This window comes from Oncorhynchus mykiss, chromosome 3 (assembly GCF_057628025.1).
Source record: "Oncorhynchus mykiss isolate SJ-2025 chromosome 3, ASM5762802v1, whole genome shotgun sequence".
In the NCBI taxonomy this organism is placed as follows: domain Eukaryota; kingdom Metazoa; phylum Chordata; class Actinopteri; order Salmoniformes; family Salmonidae; genus Oncorhynchus; species Oncorhynchus mykiss.
Window position 1 is genome coordinate 67,652,987 of NC_143024.1, and position 21,429 is coordinate 67,674,415.

A 21,429-nucleotide genomic window follows, 5' to 3' on the forward strand; every position below is an offset into this window, starting at 1 on the left:
CCGCAGCATATGTGGTAAGTGTGAAAGTGTGTGTGTACAGTGCCTTGCAAAAGATTTCATCCCCCTTGGTGTTTTTCCTATTTTGTTGCATTACAACCTGTAATTTAAATTGATTTCACAATAAAACATATTTTGCATCTTCAAAGTGGTAGGCATGTTGTTAAATCAAATGATACAAACCCCCCAAAAACCTTTTAATTACAGGTTGTAAGACAACAAAGTAGGAAAAATGCCAAGGGGGGTGAATACTTTTGCAAGCATGTGTGTGTATATGTATAGAGTCCAGTGAGTGTGCATAGGGTCAGTGCAGGTAGTCCGGGTAGCCATTTGATTACAGTATTTAGTAGTCTTGTTTAGAAGTCTTATGGCTTGGGGGTTGAAGCTTTTCAGGGTCCTGTTGGCTCCAGACTTGGTGCATTGGTACTGCTTGCCGTGCGGTAGCAAAGAGAACAGTCTGTGGCTTGGGTGGCTGGAGTCTTTTTGAACATTTGTTGGCTCTTCCTCTGACACCGCCTGGTATAGAGGTCTTACAGTTTAAAAATAAAAGGTTCCTGGAGTATCCTTTAGGGGTTCTTCAAATTGAAATTGTGGGGGAACCCCTATATGTTCTTAGAAGAACCCTTTTAAAGGGTTTTTCAAATAACCCCTTTTTAATTTATTTTATACATTTTACCTCCCTTTTTCTCCCCAATTTTGTGATTATGATCTTGTCTCATCGTTGCACCTCTCCAACGGGCTCCGGAGAGGCAAAGGTCGATTCATGCGTCCTCCGAAACATGACCCACCAAACCGCGCTTCTTAACACCTGCTCGCTTCACCCGGAAACCAGCCGCACCAAAGTGTCGGAGGAAACAATGTTCAACTGAAGACTGAAGTCAGCCTGCAGGCACCCGGCCCGCCACAAGGAGTCGCTAGAGCGTGATGATCCAAGTAACTCTTTCTTGGTAATTCACCTGTAGTGTAGCTAGCTGTAGGCCACTGAACATTACCAAAGCAATTTACAATTTTAGGCTCCCTAGTGGTGCAGCGGTTTAAGGCACTGCATCTATGCTAGAGGCATCACTACAGACCCTGGTTCGATCCTTGGTTCAATCGTGGGCTGAATCACAACCGGCCGTGATCGGGAGTGCCATGGGGCGGTGCACAACTGGCACAGCGTTGTCCGGGTTAGGGGAGGGTTTGGCCGGGGTAGGTTGTCATTGTAAAATAAGAATTTGTTCTTAACTGACTTGCCTAGTGAAATAAAGGTTCAATATAAAAAAATATTTTAAAAAACTATCTCTGCCATGACTAAGAATAGTTGTTTTTCCTATTCTAGCCACTGGAGGGGAGCATAGGGAGAGATCTACCGAGCGTTGCTGCTGACAATCGGCGATGACTCTCCTCAAATTCTGCATCTGAGTGGAGGAGAGAGCGAGAGGCTGGAACTTCCTGTGTGCAATCTCTGTTCACCCGTTTTACATACAGTACATATGAATATTTCCGGAGCTGTAAAGTGAGAGAGAGGGAGTGTATGGCGATTTAGAGAGAAAGTCCCCAGTGCAGAAGCAGTAAATGCAGATTGTTTACATTAGTCGGATAAGCTTTTCCTTCTTCTGCTCACTGTGGCGGCGGTTGCCTCGACTCACCTTCGCCGCAGATAGCGCCAGTGGAGCTGGCCATGGGGCCGTGATACAGCCCGGGCCCTGACCGAGGATCTGCGTTGCATGAGAAAACTAACATTATTTACTTCCCTGACTGCTGCATCAAACAAGAGCGATAAAGGAAAAAACGTTTTTTTTTTACTGAAATATTGTTCCAAGACAATTGCATGATCTGATGTTTGAGGGAGTGTGTTGATGTGCGGACCAAGCTGACCGAGATTATTATGGCTGTTCTTAAACTCGTCGAGCAGGTAGCTATGCCAATTCGACTAATAATTTATATTTCGTTTTTCATAGATGGTCTATAAGCATTACCATTGTGGTTACTCTCTAAAGAAATGCCTAAGTAAGTCCTGGGCAAGCAGAATGTTTTTGGGAACGTATTTGAGAAATTATTCTTAATGCATCGCATGCAAGCGAGAGGAAATGGATTTTCTGGTGCCTATAAGGAACAGATGTGGTCCGTTACGCGAGCGAGCGGTGTGTTATCGCATTTTATAGAGGCATTTGTAGTAGTTCTTTAGTTCTTTGTTCCGCTCACCTTTTTAAAATTAGGACAACGGATTCGGGGTGACTTCCTGCTTGCTCTTCTGATTAAGAATATGTACCCTGGTTGTATCACCGCCATCGGAATTCCGCTGTGAATTCCTTAATCGTCTCTAATGACAATGTTGCTGTCTGCCCCTGTTTGTGATATTTAAAGTTATCTCAAGTTGACTCTCTTTATGGCTACTTTTAACTCTCCATTCTTTTTCAAAAGACAGTGTTCTGCATTTTGGGCTTGCCTAATCAAGTTCCCCATTTCTTTCTTCCTCCTAAATTATATTTAGCAAGTGCGGCCAGAAACATTGCATTGTGGCCAATGGCTGTAAAAAATATTGTATATGCTCCCATGGTGAAGTTTGAAGTAACAGAAGTAGGCAATTTTTCTCAACATCCTACTCTTCTGTAGGATGTTGACAAAAATTGCCTACTTCTGTTACTTCAAACTTCACCATGGGAGCATATACAATATGTTTTACAGCCATTGGCCACAATGCAATGTTTCTGGCACCACTGGCATATTTGATTGGTTGTTCACCATGTAAGGGTCTGTTTTGGTTCTAGAGGTGCTGAGTGACAGGGTCAAAGGGATAATAATGACAACATCTACAGAGGTCAAACAAAAAAACACTGATTTCAAAGTTTAAAGGTCTAATGCAACTATTTTTTTAAATATTAAAAAAAAATCTCAAATCAAATAATTTTGGGGTAACAATGAAGTACCTTACTGTGATTGTCTTAAATTAAAATGGTAAAAAAAAATAGCTTCTTACCAAAGGGCAATTTCTCAAACAAGAATTTAGAATGTGGTCTGAGTGGGGAGGTTTGGAATCCTCTTTCTTATTGGTCTTTTAACTAATTTACTGCATGGTGATGTCACCATGGAAGGCCATAACTCCATCCCACCAAAACTTTTCAACCAGCTCTTACACTAAAAGGGTGTTATAATAATTTTCACAGTATTATTCTAACCTCAGTGTGTATATACAGTGGGGCAAAAAAGTATTTAGTCAGCCACCAATTGTGCAAGATCTCCCTCTTAAAAATATGAGAGAGGCCTGTAATTTTTATCATAGGTACACTTCAACTATGACAGACAAAATTAGAAAAAAAATCCAGAAAATCACATTGTAGGATTTTTTATGAATTTATTTGCAATTTATGGTGGATAATAAGTATTTGGTCAATAGCAAAAGTTTATCTCAATACTTTGTTATATACCCTTTGTTGGCAATGACAGAGGTCAAACGTTTTCTGTAAGTCTTCACAAGGGTTTCACACACTGTTGCTGGTATTTTGGCCCATTCCTCCATGCAGATCTCCTCTAGAGCAGTGATGTTTTGGGGCTGTTGCGGGGCAGCACGGACTTTCAACTCCCTCCAAAGATTCTCTATGGGGTTGAGATCTGGAGACTGGCTAGGCCACTGCAGGACCTTGAAATGCTTCTTACGAAGCCACTCCTTTGTTGCACGGGCGGTGTGTTTGGGATCATTGTCATGCTGAAAGACCCAGCCACGTTTCATCTTCAATGCCCTTGCTGATGGAAGGAGGTTTTCACTCAAAATCTCACGATACATGGCCCCATTCATTCTTTCCTTTACACGGATCAGTCGTCCTGGTCCCTTTGCAGAAAAACAGCCCCAAAGCATGATGTTTCCACCCCATGCTTCACAGTAGGTATGGTGTTCTTTGGATGCAACTCAGCATTCTTTGTCCTCCAAACACGACAAGGTGAGTTTTTACCAAAAAGTTATATTTTGGTTTCATCTGACCATATGACATCTTCTTCTGGATCATCCAAAAGCTCTCTAGCAAACTTCAGACGGGCCTGGACATGTTCTGGCTTAAGCAGGGGGACACGTCTGGCACTGCAGGATTTGAGTCCCTGGCGGCGTAGTGTGTTACTGATGGTAGGCTTTATTACTTTGGTCCCAGCTCTCTGCAGGTCATTCACTAGGTCCCCCCGTGTGGTTCTGGGATTTTTGCTCACCGTTCTTGTGATCATTTTGACCCCACGGGGTGAGATCTTGCGTGGAGCCCCAGATCGAGGGAGATTATCAGTGGTCTTGTATGTCTTCCATTTCCTAATAATTGCTCCCACAGTTGATTTCTTCAATCCAAGCTGCTTACCTATTGCAGATTCAGGATTCCCAGCCTGGTGCAGGTCTACAATTTTGTTTCTGGTGTCCTTTGACAGCTCTTTGGTCTTGGCCATAGTGGAGTTTGGAGTGTGACTGTTTGAGGTTGTGGACAGGTGTCTTTTTATACTGATAAGTTCAAACAGGTTCCATTAATACAGGTAACGAGTGGAGGACAGAGGAGCCTCTTAAAGAAGAAGTTACAGGTCTGTGAGAGCCAGAAATCTTGCTTGTTTGTAGGTGACCAAATACTTATTTTCCACCATAATTTGCAAATAAATGAATTAAAAATCCTACAATGTGATTTTCTGGATTTTTTCTTCTTATTTTGTCTGTCATAGTTGAAGTGTACCTATGATGAAAATTACAGGCCTCTCATCTTTTTAAGTGGGAGAACTTGCACAATTGGTGGCTGACTAAATACTTTTTTGCCCCACTGTATACAACACAGGAAATCATGTATTTGACTGTACTGGGCCTTTAACAAACCATACAACTCTATGCTCAATGACCACTTTGAACAATTTACACAGTAAAACATGTTTTACTTAAACTGTGCAGATGCAAAGTTTGGTAACAGAATTACAGTAAAGGCTCCCTCAGTTGTATTCTGTTACCGAACTTTGTATCTGCGTAGTTCTTCCTATGAATGTGTTTCTGTAACATTTTTGAAATTGTTAAAAGTAGTAATTTTGCATAGAGTTCTATGGTTTGTGAAACTTTCAAATCAATGGTTTTTGTTTGGTATACATTCTAAAGTGAAAATGTGGACTCTTGTGTAGTTCTGTTAACATGGAATTGCCCGTATGCATAATGAGTCAACTTTGAGCACTTCTATCTCCTGATTGTTCTAGTATTTAGGTCCAAAATATCACTTTCTGACCACTTCTATGTGGACAAACATGTATGCAAGGTTTTGTTCAAAACAAAAGGGGTGCAGTCCAAAAGTGGTTGAAATCATATGGAACCACCCAACGGATGTGTATGTTTGCAGAGAGACTATACAAGCATATGGCTCTGTCGTCTGTGTGTGTGTACTGTCCAGTGAGTGTTGTGTCCAGTGTAATCCCTCTTCTGTGTTAAAGGAAAGGGACAGGACGTTATTGGGTCTTATCATCCCCCTCCCCCTTTCTTCATTTTTCTTCTTCCTTGATCCCATGGGTTGTTCATCTGGGTATGTATGTGTGTGTGTGTGTGGGATCTGTGTGTGTGTGTGGGATCTGTGTGTGTGTGTGTGTGGGTGCTCATGAGATATTGTCTTGTTTTTTTCCCTTTTCCTTGTTTTGAATGCTGCTGGGCTTCCAGATAGAAATATCTCCTTAACAGGAGAAACGCCTACACAACCCATATATGTGCGTTTACTGTCATAGACAGACGCACGCACACACAGACTTATCTTTCCCCTCTCTTTCTGTGACGCTGCCAGCAGTGAGCGAAGGAGAGGGAAACACTGTCGTGCGCAGCATGGTTTTAATTCTGCAATTCATTTTTAGTGGGACATCATCGGCATCAGCAGCATTTCATTTTGGAGCTGTGCTGTGGGAGTGGATATTCAGATCTGTTCTGTACCCTTGGGCACCAATTACAATGCGGCTCTGATTATTCACCATTCTTATGTTATGGAAGAACAATCGCAGAAAAGCCCAGAAAGTGCTTTGTGTGTGTCAGTGTGGTCATGCATGGACGAACCAGATTGCATGTGTGTTGTTTGCAGATTAAAGAATGAAAACAAAGTTTTTATCAGATGCAGGAAGTTTGTGTAGGATGAGGTGAACATGGAGAGAGAGATGGAGAGCGATTTGAAGGGGAAACATCCATTTGTTTTGTCAAATGCCGGGGACCGCTATTGATTCCATTGGGAATCTTTGAGACAGGACTAGTTGATTTAAGAGGCTGGCTCTACGGCTGTTCTAAATGTAGACAAGGAAGATGCCACTCTCCTATTGGACAAAGGGGTAGTTTTGAGAACATTCGTTGGCCCTTGGAGTCAGGAGGAGGGAGGAGGATGAGGGTAGTGTGCTGTGCCGTGGCAACAATGGGCTCAGTGTTAGAGGCTTTTGGTTTGCCTGGAGGGGTGGTGGTTTGGGGAATGTCCTCATTCAGGACGGCTGCTTGCTTTCAGCCAGGACCTCCCCTCTCCCCAGCGCTTGGTAGCCCTGTCCCCCAAATCCCCAGTGCAATTACAAAAAGTGACAGACACCAGCTTTGTGACCAGTAGGTGATGCCAGCTGTTTGTGTGAGTGTGTGAGTACTTGAAAGAGACAGCAAAACATAAGGCAACATGCTGCCAAGTGCTCTCTCATCTCTGTTTTAAAGGCACAGCTCTTCTTTGCCTCAACTTCTTGTGTGATTGTGAACCATATCTAGCCAAACTATTCTCTTTAAGGACTTGTCGCCCACATGGCCACACAGATCCTGCTATTAGTTGCATTTCCTGTCTTAGTAGAGTGAAATGAATTATGGGTGTGGGGGTGTGAGAAAAGGCAGGAAAATGTTCCAAATCAATCCATAAGGAGGAGAGGCCCATTCCAATAAAACACTCCTCTGGCAGAGTGGCCCCTGTGGTTGTTTAGATCACCATGGGAAAGCTGGGATGTGGGGAGGCTGTAGAGTATTATGCTGTGGCCTGCCCGCCTCTGTCTCTCTACCTGCTGTTTCATATAGGCCTACACATTTTCTGTGCAGGTCCTTGCAGATTATAGGATCAGTAGGCTAGTGTGGGTGTGTGTGGTCTAGAAGCGGAACTGAAAATGCAGAGTTAGCTAGGCTTCCTCTCTGCGTGTCGATTCTGAGAAGGTGACAGAGTTTAACAGGAAGTCAGGCGGCGAGGTGGAGGAGGGACAGCAAGTCAAGATGCAGCAACATGGTCAGGTCTGACTGTAGTACATAGGGCTCAGTCAGTCAGGGCTCCAACTCAATCCTCTTCCTGTCTCTCTTCATGAACCTTTATGTTGTATGTAACTAACAAGCTGTGGAAACAATTTCCCGCTCAGTCATCATCACGTGACGAGGGCCTACTCTGCAGCACCCAGAAACAGCATCAATATGGAACCAGTCTGTCTCGCCCTCTGAACCATGGCTCCCCTTGTCTGTCACAAAGACTTAGAGCTAGGAAGGTCCTGTTGGGGTACTTTAAAAACTGGGCGCTCTTCTTTCCTCCCTTCCTTGAGGGTAATCGCATATCTGTGTGTTCTTGGATAAAAGAAAGGCAGAGTTTATATTACTTTGCTTTCACCAATCAAACCTGGTCAGATCAGTGACTATTGACTTTCAAAGGGGAGGGGTAGGTAGGGGTATCTCAACATTTTGGGGCCTTCCTTGAAGGAATGATTTGTAAGGAATGAATCTATTCTACAGCCTACATGTATTAGAACATAGCCAGTCCCCATCATGCCGTGACCAGTCCCCATCATGCCGTGACCAGTCCCCATCATGTCGTGGCCACATGCCGTGACCAGTCCCCATCATGCCTTGGCCAGTCAGTTAGCCCTTTCCACTGTGTTACTCAGAAAGCTGACTGAGCACGCTGATCTAAGGCCAAGTATTGATTGACACTCTGATAATTTGTGTCTGCATGCCGGCGATGTCTGGGACATTAATTTAGGTTGGGGAGAGAGAGGCAGGAGGCACTGTGACCTCATTCACCAGACTAAGATAATGGCCTCTACATGCTGCTGTACTGTTCTCTTGTTGAGTTTGAGGCCTTTTATATCCCTCTTTGTAAATAACTACATACAGTTGTCTTATAAAACCCACCACAGTCTTAACTACACCACTAGGCCTATACCAAATGTAGGCCTACAGTGAGTCTCAGTCACTAAATTCTCCAGCTTTTTAAAAACAGATTGAAGCGTCACACTGCTGCTCCTTTACAAGCATTTCGCTACATCCGTAGTAACATCTGCTAAATAAACTTTGAGGTGGAGGCTCCGTCATGATCTGGGGCGGTGTGTCACAGCATCATCGGACTGAGCTTGTCATTGCAGGCAATCTGTGCATTACAGGGAAGACATCCTCCTCCCTCATGTGGTACCCTTCCTGCAGGCTCATCCTGACATGACCCTTCAGCATAACAATGCCACCAGCCATACTTCTCGTTCTGTGCGTGATTTCTTGCAAGACAGGAATGTCAGTGTACTGCCATGGCCAGCGAAGAGCCCGGATCTCAATCCCATTGAGCACGTCTGGGACCTGTTGGATCGGAGGGTGAGGGCTAGGGCCATTCCCCCCAGAAATGTCCGGGAACTTGCAGGTGCCTTGGTGGAAGAGTGGGGTAACGTCTCACAGCAAGTACGGGCAAAGATGCACTGCAGTACTTAATGCAGCTGGTGGCCACATCAGATACTGGCCATTACTTTTGATTTTGACCCCCCCCCCCTTTGTTCAGGGACACATTATTCAATTTATGTTAGTGACATGCCTGTGGAACTTGTTCAGTTTATGTCTCAGTTGTTGAATCTTGTTATATTCCTACAAATATTTGCACATGTTAAGTTTGGGAAAGGACCACTCCCCCTCTTCCCTTGTTTACACTCACAGCTGATAAATCTGATATCTTGAGATTTATTGTAGGATCAATGTTTAAACACGTATTGGAGAAAGACCTGGTCAGTATTTGGGGAGACTTGCATTGGCCCTGCTTGTGTTTTGGACATGTATCCACGTGTGTTGATGTTTGAATGTCATACGAGGGCAGTGCAGGTTTCCTCTACTGTTCTATTATTAGGCTAAGTAGGATCGGTGAACGACCAAGGATCTATAGAGGAGGATTAGTGAATGACTTCAATCTGACCCCTTCTTCTTTCTCCCTTCAACTCAGCCTCCGCTGGTTCAGGCCATCTTCAATGGAGACCCTGAGGAGATACGCATGCTTATCTACAAATCGGAAGACATCAACGCTCTGGTAAGACCACTAGACATTGAGGCTCTACAATGAGAACGCTGTCAGTAACCAGGTTGCCTACCTTTTTATGCGATTTAAAATACATGTCGGATAGAAAATGTCAAGACCGGCCTGATGGTAAACTTTCCAAATGTCGACAAAACAAAATATGCTAAATAAGGTGTGATCTTTTTGTTTCTGTAAAATTAATTATGTTGAGAAATGGCGTTGGAAATGTTTTTATTCGCAAATATTGATGTAATAATCATAATATTGAAGTAAACTTGGAGTCACGCGATAATACGTTGTGTGGTCCTCCCACTACGACTCAGGAAAGCTTGCAGCAACAGACGAAATAAGTTATGATGAACTTCACAGGGTGGTGAAAGTGCACAGTGATGAGCTTGATACTTCTTTCCAATAAATATCAAGGTTCTGATTCTGGTGACATGATGATCGATTCTTGGCTGCCGTTTGACAAGTAAAATTACTCTTTTTCTCTTTTGTCATTAATAGTCTCATCATGTAGGCTATACACTCGCTGTATCTTCCAGCTGTTGGCTGGAGCGCACGTGCCAAGACCACAGTGAGCACATTCGCTATTCAGTATAACACGGAACCCAAACTGTGCGTGCGCCATCGTGCATAAATGTATTTTGTCCCCCCACACCAAACACGATCACGACACGCAGGTTAAAATCAATATCAAATATTCAAATATCAAAATCAAAACAGACTTTGAACCAATTATATTAATTTGGGGACAGGTCGAAAAGCATTAAACATTTATGGCAATTTAGCTAGCTAGATTGCACTTGCTAGCTAATTTGTCCTATTTAGCTAGCTTGCTGTTGCTAGCTAATTTGCCCAGGGATATAAACATTGAGTTGTTACTTTACCTGAAATGCACAAGGTCCTCTACTCCGACAATTAATCCACACATAAAACGGTCAACCGAATCGTTTCTAGTCATCTCTCCTCCTTCCAGGCTTTTTCTTCTCTTGACTTTATTGCAATTGGCAACTTTCATAAATTAGGTGCATTACCACCACTGACCTTGTTCGTATTTTAGTCTCCCACGTGGGTATAACCAATGAGGCACCAATCAAGATGGCACGTGGGTACCTGCTTCTATAAACCAATGAGGAGATGGGAGAGGCAGGACTTGCAGCGGGATCTGCGTCACAAATAGAATTTACTTCTATTTTAGCCCTTGGCAACGCAGACGCTCGTTGGCGCGCACGAGCAGTGTGGGTGCAATAATTGAATAATATAGATTTCTACATCTATTTTGCGACGCGAGCGGTGTAGTCAGCCTGTTACGCAACATGTTTTGTGACAAAACTATCAGTGGAGTTGAAAATGCGATGTAAACCCATTTACCTCTTATGTTTTATCCTGTACATGGGAATTTAACCACACAAGTTATTTTATGTGTTCTCCGTCACCACACACAGCCTTTAATCTGCAACAAGTCAATTTGATGCAAACACATCTCTGGTGGGAAAATGCACATATTGTTTTTATGTGTATTTTAGAATATTTGCATGAAAATATGTTGCCAATTTGATGGAAGCCTAGCCAGTGTCCAGTTTTAGATGTGTTTTTTTGTTTGAGAGGCAGTGGAGTGCCGGGCCAGCTGGATTTGAGGGGTTGTTTTGTGTGCTAAATGGCCAGTGGCCACCAGGATAATGGATATTTTGACACAGCGCGCAGTAACCATTTGCTTAGCTCATCGCATATATTAACTGTTAGAATTAGCCTAGCACAGAAGAGGCTCGAACTCCACACCAAGCTAACTGTCATACCCATGGGCTCTGAAAATGTTTCCCTTGCCATTGTAGATGGAGTTGGGCTCTTTGGCCTAACTCTGCCTAAAATGTCTGACTTCAGTTGGGTTAAACTGTACAAAAAATTGTACCAGTGCTCCTGGATGTTGTACACACAATATATATATATATCTCCTAATAAATCTCCCTCCCTACCACTCTCATCCAGGATGCAGACAAGCGTACCCCGCTCCATGCTGCAGCCTTTCTGGGTGATGCTGAGATCACTGAGCTTCTCATCCTCTCCGGTAAACCAACTTCGTTCCACGGTCTTTCTCCTCCTCTCTCTCGCTCTCCCTCTCCCCTCACACAATATCCCCTGTTTTACAGCCTTAGCAACAAAAAAATAAGAATTTATATGGTTACAGTGTGTGGAGTAGAAAGTATCTTTTATCACATTGTTTGGAGAATGTGGCTCTACGATCTTTCGTTTTCCCTCCCTGCTAATGCTAGATTGCTTCTCTTTATATTTCTCTCTGTCTCCATCTGTAGGGGCGCGGGTCAACGCCAAAGACAACATGTGGCTCACCCCTCTACACCGCGCGGTGGCATCCCGTAGCGAGGTGGGTCGGTGGATACACACACACACACACACACACACACCCACCCACCCACACTGCATGGGGTCTACTCAGTGTACTGTGGCCCTGACACACACACACACATTTCTCATGACATACAGTGACAGGCCAAACAGCATGGCGACACATTCTCAGGGCCCCATGCTGAGACTCAGGTGGTAAGATGCTAAACTAAGCCAAAGCTGCCAAGCAGGATCTGTGGTGGAGAGGAGAGGACACTCGACTACCGTCACCAGTCTGACCATCGTCGAACACTCTCTGCACATTCAGCATAAAAACTAGAACCAGACCGATAGCAGAGCCGTATCAATTTATCAACACAGCCAACACAATACTCTTGTGTCAGTCCCCTGGAGTGAAAGTGGTAGTTCAACATGGCTAGGATAGCTTAGGATCGACTGAATCACTAATGTGTGTGCCTGTGTATGAACTATGAATATGTGCATCTTGGTTTATGTCTATAAATGAATGCATAGGTTTATTAAATGCCTAGTTGTTGAATGTTTGCATGTTTTTAAAGGCATTTCCTGTATACATGTTCGTCTCTCTATGCTGCTTACAGAATAAACACATTGTACCATCTCTCCTCACACGTCATGTTGTTCTATCATGCTGGTCTACAGGAGGCCGTTCGCGTGCTGATCCGTCACTCTGCTGATGTGAATGCCCGGGATAAGAACTGGCAGACGCCGCTTCACGTTGCCGCGGCCAACAATGCCCTGCGCTGCGCTGAGGTCATCATCCCCCTGCTGAGCAGCGTCAATGTGTCGGACCGCGGGGGGCGCACCGCCCTGCACCACGCTGCCCTCAACGGGCACACTGAGGTACTACAGACTGGGGGATATTTTTTTTTTTTACATCTCTTATGTACAGCCATACAAATGCTCACAGTTAGGCTCAGGCCCAATGCATTTCACTTCCTGAAATCAACCTCCAGTGAGACTATCACCTAGGGCCTAGGCACTCCATGTACACTGAGCAGAAATATAAATGCAACATGCAACAATTTCTAAGATTTTACAGAGTTACAGTTCATATCAGGATATGAATCATTTGAAATGAATTTATTAGGCCCTAATCTGTAGGGGTTTTACATGACTGGGAATACCGATGCATCTGTTGGTCAGAAATACCTTACAAAAGGTAGGGTAGTGGATCAGCAAACCAGTCAGTATCTGGTGTGACCACCATTTGCCTCATGCAGCGCGACACATCTCCTTCACATAAAGTTAATGAGACTGATGATTTGTGGAATGTTGTCCCACTCCTCTTCAATGGCTGTGCGAAGTTGCTGGATATTGACGGGAACTGGGACACGCTGTCGTACACGATCCAGAGCATCCCAAACATGCTCAATGGGTGACGTCTGGTGAGTTTGCAGGCCATGGAAGAACAGGGACATTTTGAGCCTCCAGGAATTGTGTACAGATCCTTGTGACATGGGGCCATGCATTATCAGGCTGAAACATGAGATGATGGTGGCGGATGAATGACACGACAATGGGCCTCAGGACCTTGTCACGGTTTCTCTGTGCATTCAAATTGCCATCGATAAAATGCAATTGTGTTCGTTGTCCATAGCTTATGACTGCCCATACCATAACCCCACTGCCACCATGGGGCACTCTGTTCACAACGTTGACATCAGCAAGCCGCTCGCCCACACGACGCCATACACGCTGTCTGCGGTTGGACGCACTCCCAAATTCTCTAAAATGACTTTGGATGTGACTTATGGCAGAGAAATGAACATTAAATTCTTTGGCAACTGCCTTGGTGTACATTCCTGCAGTCAGCATGCCAATTGCGCGCTACCTCAACTTGAGACTTCTGTGGCATTGTGTTGTGTGCCAAAACTACACATTTTTAGAATGGCCTTTTATTGTCCCCAGTACAAGGTGCACCTGTTAATGATCATGCTGTTTAATCAGCTTGTTGATATGCCACACCTGTCAGGTGAATGGATTATCTTGGCAAAGGAAAAATGCTCACTAACAGGGATGTAAACAAATTTGTGCAAACAATTTAAGGGAAATACGCTTTTTGTGCTTAGAAAATCACCAAAAATGTCCATATTTATTTATTTCAGCTCATGAAACATGGGACCAACACTTTACATGTTGCGTTTATATTTTCATTCATTGTAGATCTGAAAGACTTGGATAGAGGTGTAGGCAATGTGGTAATGGTGCCATCTTGCCCTCGGAATGGCTAGTGAGTGACAACAACTGTATTAAAATATTTTTGTGTCCAGAAAAAAACAGTCCCACACAAGCATCATAGTAGGTAGTAAAGGTAAAGTCACACAGGCACATATTTGAATTGCTGTTTTTGCTTAAACACTAGTCTGATTGACGTATTTAGAATGCTTACATAAAGAGCCTCGTCCACTCTTGGCCCTCTGAGGCACACACACACACACATACACATACACATACACATACACACACACAGACCTGACTCACCACTGAAAAACAAACCGCTCACACTCCCTCCTTTCCACTCTCTTTCTGTCTCTCACTATCTTTTCCCCTCTCCATTTCAGATGGTTAACCTGCTACTGGCTAAGGGAGCCAACATTAATGCCTTCGATAAGAAAGATGGCCGCGCCCTGCACTGGGCAGCATATATGGGTGAGACATATATGCCTCTTTGTACCAAGTCAGCCTCAGGCATTCATATCTTCATTCGTGAAACGGAAATGATATGTATGAGTCATCTAATAGTCAGAAAACAGAGCCAAACAACATTGGTTGCTTTCTTGTGGGATTGCTCTTATCCCTGAACAGTTGATGGAGACATTATGATTTTGAATGGTTACTTTCTTGTAAGATTCCTCATATTGCTGAACATATGATGGTAATATGAGTTTTTTAAACGGAGGACTGTACAGTGAGTGTGCTGTGGTGTGCCCCCTGCAGGTCATCTGGATGTAGTGTGTCTGCTGGTCAGCCAGGGGGCAGAGGTCAGCTGTAAGGATAAACGTGGTTACACCTCTCTACACACGGCCGCTTCTAACGGTCAGATCGCTGTGGTCAAACACCTGCTCAACCTGGCCGTGGAGGTATGGGGAAATGGACACACACACATGCATACACACACACATACACACACACACATGCAGACACACACACATGCACACATACATACATACATACATACATACATACATACATACATACATACAGTGCCTTGCGAAAGTATTCGGCCCCCGTGAACTTTGTGACCTTTTGCCACATTTCAGGCTTCAAACATAAAGATATAAAACTTTATTTTTTTGTGAAGAATCAACAACAAGTGGGACACAATCATGAAGTGGAACGACATTTGTTGGATATTTCAAACTTTTTTAACAAATCAAAAACAGAAAAATTGGGCGTGCAAAATTATTCAGCCCCCTTAAGTTAATACTTTGTAGCGCCACCTTTTTCTGCGATTACAGCTGTAAGTCGCTTGGGGTATGTCTCTATCAGTTTTGCACATCGAGAGACTGACATTTTTTCCCATTCCTCCTTGCAAAACAGCTCGAGCTCAGTGAGGTTGGATGGAGAGCATTTGTGAACAGCAGTTTTCAGTTCTTTCCACAGATTCTCGATTGGATTCAGGTCTGGACTTTGACTTGGCCATTCTAACACCTGGATATGTTTATTTTTGAACCATTCCATTGTAGATTTTGCTTTATGTTTTGGATCATTATCTTGTTGGAAGACAAATCTCCGTCCCAGTCTCAGGTCTTTTGCAGACTCCATCAGGTTTTCTTCCAGAATGGTCCTGTATTTGGCTCCATCCATCTTCCCATCAATTTTAACCATCTTCCCTGTCCCTGCTGAAGAAAAGCAGGCCCAAACCATGATGCTGCCACCACCATGTTTGACAGTGGGGATGGTGTGTTCAGCTGTGTTGCTTTTACGCCAAACATAACGTTTTGCATTGTTGCCAAAAAGTTCAATTTTGGTTTCATCTGACCAGAGCACCTTCTTCCACATGTTTGGTGTGTCTCCCAGGTGGCTTGTGGCAAACTTTAAACTACACTTTTTATGGATATCTTTAAGAAATGGCTTTCTTCTTGCCACTCTTCCATAAAGGCCAGATTTGTGCAATATACGACTGATTGTTGTCCTATGGACAGAGTCTCCCACCTCAGCTGTAGATCTCTGCAGTTCATCCAGAGTGATCATGGGCCTCTTGGCTGCATCTCTGATCAGTCTTCTCCTTTTATGAGCTGAAAGTTTAGAGGGACGGCCAGGTCTTGGTAGATTTGCAGTGGTCTGATACTCCTTCCATTTCAATATTATCGCTTGCACAGTGCCCCTTGGGATGTTTAAAGCTTGGGAAATCTTTTTGTATCCAAATCCGGCTTTAAACTTCTTCACAATAGTATCTCGGACCTGCCTGGTGTGTTCCTTGTTCTTCTTGATGCTCTCTGCGCTTTTAACGGACCTCTGAGACTATCACAGTGCAGGTGCATTTATACGGAGACTTGATTACACACAGGTGGATTGTATTTATCATCATTAGTCATTTAGGTCAACATTGGATCATTCAGAGATCCTCACTGAACTTCTGGAGAGAGTTGCAGCACTGAAAGTAAAGGGGCTGAATAATTTTGCACGCCCAATTTTTCAGTTTTTGATTTGTTAAAAAAGTTTGAAAAATCCAATAAATGTCGTTCCACTTCATGATTGTGTCCCACTTGTTGTTGATTCTTCACAAAAAATACAGTTTGAAGCCTGAAATGTGGCAAAAGGTCGCAAAGTTCAAGGGGGCCGAATACTTTCGCAAGGCACTGTACGTACATACATACATAAATACATAAATCATGTGGATGTTGACTTGCTCTCCGCTCCTCTGTGACTGCAGATAGATGAGACCAATGCGTTTGGTAACACAGCTCTGCACTTGGCCTGTTTCAACGGTCAGGATGCTGTGGTCAGTGAGCTGATAGACTACGGGGCTAACGTCAGCCAGCCCAACAACAAGGGTTTCACCCCCCTGCACTTCGCTGCAGCCTCCACCCACGGAGCCCTCTGTCTGGAGTTCCTGGTCAACAACGGGGCTGACGTCAACGTCCAGGTGAGGACAGACACTGTTTCTATCTTGGAGAGAATGGATGGTCAGACTAGCTAGGTTTCCATCAATTTGTGGAAAGATTTTCAAGTGAATATTGTAATATTCGCACCAAAAAATGGGGATTTTACCAGCGGAGGTGTGTTTCCATCAAACTGGCTTCTTGTAGTGCACATAAAAAGCACTTTGTCGTGTAACTGTTCATTGACCAAATAAAAAGCAGAAGTTCTATCAGACTTTTTAACTCTATCAGTGGTTATAACTCTATCAGTGGTTATAACTCTATCAGTGGTTATAACTCTTATCAAAATGTCTGTGATAAACAGCAAATGTGGCCACTGGTCTTGCCACATGCGCTCCAGCCAACAGCTGGTAGATACAGTGCAGACGTACATGATGAGATTATGTATAAGAGCAGGATCATTTGTATTTGTCAATTGGGAGCCAAGCACCGATCATGTCACCAGCATACAAATGAAGACCCTCAATATTTATTGGAAAGCAGCATCAAGCTCATCACTGTGCACTTTCACCACCTGTGAAGTTCATCATAACTTATTTCATCTGTAGCCTAAGGAAGTGTGCATGCTTTTCCAAGTCGTAGCAGGAGGACCAGACATTATAGCATTGTGGGTCGGCAAGTTTACTGCGTCATGGTTATTCTATCAACTGCCATTTGTCGGGTGATGGATCGGTCTTTCTGTGACTGACTCTCCTGTTAGTCTTTATGTCAGTCTATTCCACTGTGGGTATCACTCCCATATTTTCTCTTAGAGTCGGGATGGGAAGAGCCCCCTCCACATGACAGCGGTCCATGGCCGCTTCACTCGCTCCCAGACACTCATCCAGAATGGTAAGACCTGTGTGTGTGTGTGTGTGTGAGATCAGTAGTATTATTATAAGTATCCTTATTAACCAAACTGTGCTGTCTGTACTGTAGGTGGGGAGATTGACAGTGTGGACAAGGATGGAAACACTCCTCTTCACATCGCTGCTCGCTATGGTCACGAGCTCCTCATTAACACACTCATCACCAGTGGAGCCGACTGCACAAGGTGTGTGTGGAATGGATACTTGGATCCCTTTTCCTTCACTTGTTTTGGTGTATTTAATATAGCAGTACAGCATGTATGTATAGTAAAGACCTCACCTCGCTCTCTGTCTCGCTCTCTCTCTGTCTCGCTCTCTCTCTGTCTCGCTCTCTCTCTGTCTCGCTCTCTCTCTGTCTCGCTCTCTCTCTGTCTCGCTCTCTCTCTGTCTCGCTCTCTCTCTGTCTCGCTCTCTCTCTGTCTCGCTCTCTCTCTCTGTCTCGCTCTCTCTCTGTCTCGCTCTCTCTCTGTCTCGCTCTCTCTGTCTCGCTCTCTCTCTGTCTCGCTCTCTCTCTCTGTCTCGCTCTCTCTCTGGCTCGCTCTCGCTCTCTCTCTGGCTCGCTCTCGCTCTCTCTCTGGCTCGCTCTCGCTCTCTCTCTGGCTTGCTCTCGCTCTCTCTCTGGCTCGTTCTCGCTCTCTCTCTGGCTCGCTCTCGCTCTCTCTCTGGCTCGTTCTCTGGCTCGCTCTCTGTCTCGCTCTCTGGCTCGCTCTCTGGCTCGCTCTCTCTCTGGCTCGCTCTCTCTCTGGCTCGCTCTCGCTCTCTCTCTGGCTCGCTCTCGCTCTCTCTGGCTCGCTCTCTCTCTCTCTCTCTCTCTCTCTCTGGCTCGCTCGCTCTCTCTCTCTCTGGCTCGCTCGCTCTCTCTCTCTCTCTCTGGCTCGCTCGCTCGCTCTCTCTCTCTCTGGCTCGCTCGCTCTCTCTCTGGCTCTCTCTCTCTCTCTGGCTCTCTCTCTCTCTCTGGTTCGCTCTCTCTCTCTGGTTCGCTCTCTCTCTCTGGTTCGCTCTCTCTCTCTGGTTCGCTCTCTCTCTCTGGTTCGCTCTCTCTCTGGTTCGCTCTCTCTCTGGTTCGCGCTCTCTCTCTCTGGTTCGCTCTCTCTCTCTGGTTCGCTCTCTCTCTGGTTCGCGCTCTCTCTCTCTGGTTCGCTCTCTCTCTCTGGTTTGCGCTCTCTCTCTGGTTCGCGCTCTCTCTCTGGTTCGCGCTCTCTCTCTGGTTCGCGCTCTCTCTCTGGTTCGCTCTCTCTCTCTGGTTCGCTCTCTCTCTCTTTCTCTCTGGCTCGCTCTCTCTCTGGCTCGCTCTCTCTCTCTCTCTGCCTCTGTCTCTCTGCAGACGAGGAGTCCATGGTATGTTCCCTCTGCACCTGGCGGCAATGAACGCCCACTCAGACTGCTGCCGGAAGCTGCTCTCCTCAGGTAACCTACCAGCACCAGCACAAAGCCATTGGCTGTGTGTACCCTGTTTTACCCTCTTCCTTGGACGAAGAACAGGAATGTCTTATTGCTGCTTTCCAGTCCTGAATTCCTCTACAGGGGGAACTATTCAGCCTGGGTCAGATTGAAGTCACATTGTTCCTCTAACAGCAATACAAGGCAATGGGCATACAAACACAGGCAGGCATTGGGCCAGCATACAGAGATGGTCTGATCAGGCATTGGGCCAGCATACAGAGATGGTCTGATCAGGCATTGGGCCAGCATACAGAGATGGTCTGATCAGGCATTGGGCCAGCATACAGAGATGGTCTGATCAGGCATTGGGCCAGCATACAGAGATGGTCTGATCATGCATTGGGCCAGCATACAGAGATGGTCTGATCAGGCATTGGGCCAGCATACAGAGATGGTCTGATCATGCATTGGGCCAGCATACAGAGATGGTCTGATCAGGCATTGGGCCAGCATACAGAGATTGTATGATCAGGCATTGGGCCAGCATACAGAGATGGTCTGATCAGGCATTTCTAGTGGTTTCTCTCCTTGCAGACAAGACTTTGGCTAAGCCAGTGCTCCTCTTGAAATAAGAGACCTGATTGTTTGATAGATACTGGCAAACCTCTATCTAGAGACAATTTTGGCTCCAGTCTGGAAGTCTCAGGCTCTGTTTGAAAGGAGCTGTGCAGTTTCATTTGACTGTGGGGTCAGACACATACGGTAGGAGGAAATTGAGCTCTGTGAGGGCTCTGAGGCCTCTACTGTAGGAAATCAACAAAGGAAGGCCTTTGATGTTGAGTGATTTACATGAGCTGGAGCACTCTGTGCAGCTGCACAGTTTTATTTGTGCTGAGGAGACAGCTGGCTTGAACCTCAGGGTTAGAGGGGTGGTTTAAGGGCAATATTCATAGCCTTCAGTATCCATAGCTGTTAACCCCCCTCCCCCTTAATTGACTAGAATGGTTTGACCCAGCATACTCAGATTCTAGGTAAGACCAAAGTGTGACAGCGTGATGGGGATGCAAATAGAACTCTGCACGAACACTCCTTAACTTATAGCATGCTTCCCCTGCCTACAGTCTTTCTCTCTTTTTCTGTTTTGTGTGCTTTCAGAGTATAAGTACGTGTAGAAGTAAGAGTATTAGACTATCTCAGCATGTGTGTTTTCTAGCCTGCCTTTCTCTCACCTTACCTCACCTTGTAATCCTGTGTGTTTTCCTGCGTTAACAGCCGTCTCTTTCTCCACCTCCCTGTCCTGTGTGTCTCTCCCACTTTCTTCCTCTGTCTGTTTTCCCTGCTATGTGGCTGTATGTTGCCTCTCTCTCTGTGTACATCACCCCCTGTAGGAAGGAGGTATAGCATAATGTGTCCCCTCAGTAACGACCCCTCGTCCTCGGCTCTGTCTGCAGGCTTCCAGATCCACACCCCAGACGCACTGGGGAGGACATGTCTACACGCTGCCGCCGCCGGGGGGTGAGTGTGTGTGTGTGTGTGTCTGAGTAAGATAAATACCTGCACACTAGTGTGTATGCTCCTGTACATTATTTCAACATTTCTGTCAGAAGGGCTTCATCGGGTGTTTGTGTCTGTACATTTTGCTTCATGTCACTGTACTCTTCAAAACAGAATTTGTCATGATTCTGAAATGTCTTCTCCTCTTCCTCTCCCTCTGTTTCGTTCTGCAGTAATGTGGAGTGTGTGAAGTTGCTTCTGAGCAGCGGTGGGGACCATAACCGGAGGGACAAGTGTGGCAGGTGGGTTCTCTTAGAGGGCAGGTAGAAGGGTGGGGGAGGTCTGAGGTAGGGCCAGATGAACGGGGCCTTAGTGGGGACAGTGAATTGGTGTGTATGGACGACAGTTGTTGAAAGCTGTTTCTTACTGAGCTGAAGACCCTGCTGAAAGGAGATCTTGGAGAAAGAGAACAGAGCTTAGAGTGGGGGCTGCATCCGTTTGTGGTCTTTTTCTGTCAGTTCCTCTCTCCAGTTCCTGTGTAGGTGTGTTTGTGTGGTCACAGCCATTTCCTCAGTCCTCTGACTCAACACTTTAGTTAACTCTCTTCAACCTTTTTAGATCTCTAAAGTGTGACTCAAATCAATGTGCAGACATTTACGCTGTCCTTCTGTGTGTGTCTGACCATCTCTCTGTGTGTGTCTGGCCATCTCTCTGTGTGTGTCTGGCCATCTCTCTGTGTGTGTCTGGCCATCTCTCTGTGTGTGTCTGGCCATCTCTCTGTGTGTGTCTGGCCATCTCTCTGTGTGTGTCTCTCTCTCTCTCCAGGACCCCTCTCCACTATGCGGCTGCCAGTCGTCACTATCAGTGCCTGGAGACCCTGGTGTCGTGTGGGACCTGCATTAATGCCACTGACCAGTGGGGGCGCTCTGCCCTGCACTACGCAGCTGCCTCCGACCTGGACAGAAGGTGAAGCTCCCTGACCAGACTTAGTGACGAATC

The 21,429-nt window shown here is 45.3% G+C and overlaps 1 protein-coding gene across 4 annotated transcripts in view; it reads left to right on the top strand.

Moving 5' to 3' along the window:
• Positions 1 to 1,366: 1,366 nt before the first annotated feature.
• The window catches only part of ankrd44 (ankyrin repeat domain 44), a 31,045-nt gene continuing 10,982 nt past the window's right edge, over positions 1,367 to 21,429 (top strand). For 2 of the 4 annotated variants that reach the window (XM_090229972.1, XM_090229974.1), the window contains exons 1-14: positions 1,371 to 1,894; positions 9,144 to 9,227; positions 11,205 to 11,283; positions 11,528 to 11,598; positions 12,240 to 12,440; positions 14,162 to 14,249; positions 14,538 to 14,680; positions 16,477 to 16,689; positions 17,458 to 17,536; positions 17,624 to 17,738; positions 18,878 to 18,960; positions 20,325 to 20,451; positions 20,664 to 20,732; positions 21,256 to 21,396. In XM_090229972.1, coding sequence (XP_090086098.1) covers positions 1,868 to 1,894; positions 9,144 to 9,227; positions 11,205 to 11,283; positions 11,528 to 11,598; positions 12,240 to 12,440; positions 14,162 to 14,249; positions 14,538 to 14,680; positions 16,477 to 16,689; positions 17,458 to 17,536; positions 17,624 to 17,738; positions 18,878 to 18,960; positions 20,325 to 20,451; positions 20,664 to 20,732; positions 21,256 to 21,396 — 1,520 coding nt within the window. In that variant the 5' untranslated portion in view covers positions 1,371 to 1,867. Of the gene's footprint in view, positions 1,895 to 9,143; positions 9,228 to 11,204; positions 11,284 to 11,527; positions 11,599 to 12,239; positions 12,441 to 14,161; positions 14,250 to 14,537; positions 14,681 to 16,476; positions 16,690 to 17,457; positions 17,537 to 17,623; positions 17,739 to 18,877; positions 18,961 to 20,324; positions 20,452 to 20,663; positions 20,733 to 21,255; positions 21,397 to 21,429 lie in introns of all 4 variants that reach the window. The other 2 variants (XM_090229975.1, XM_090229973.1) reach the window with 2 other exon arrangements.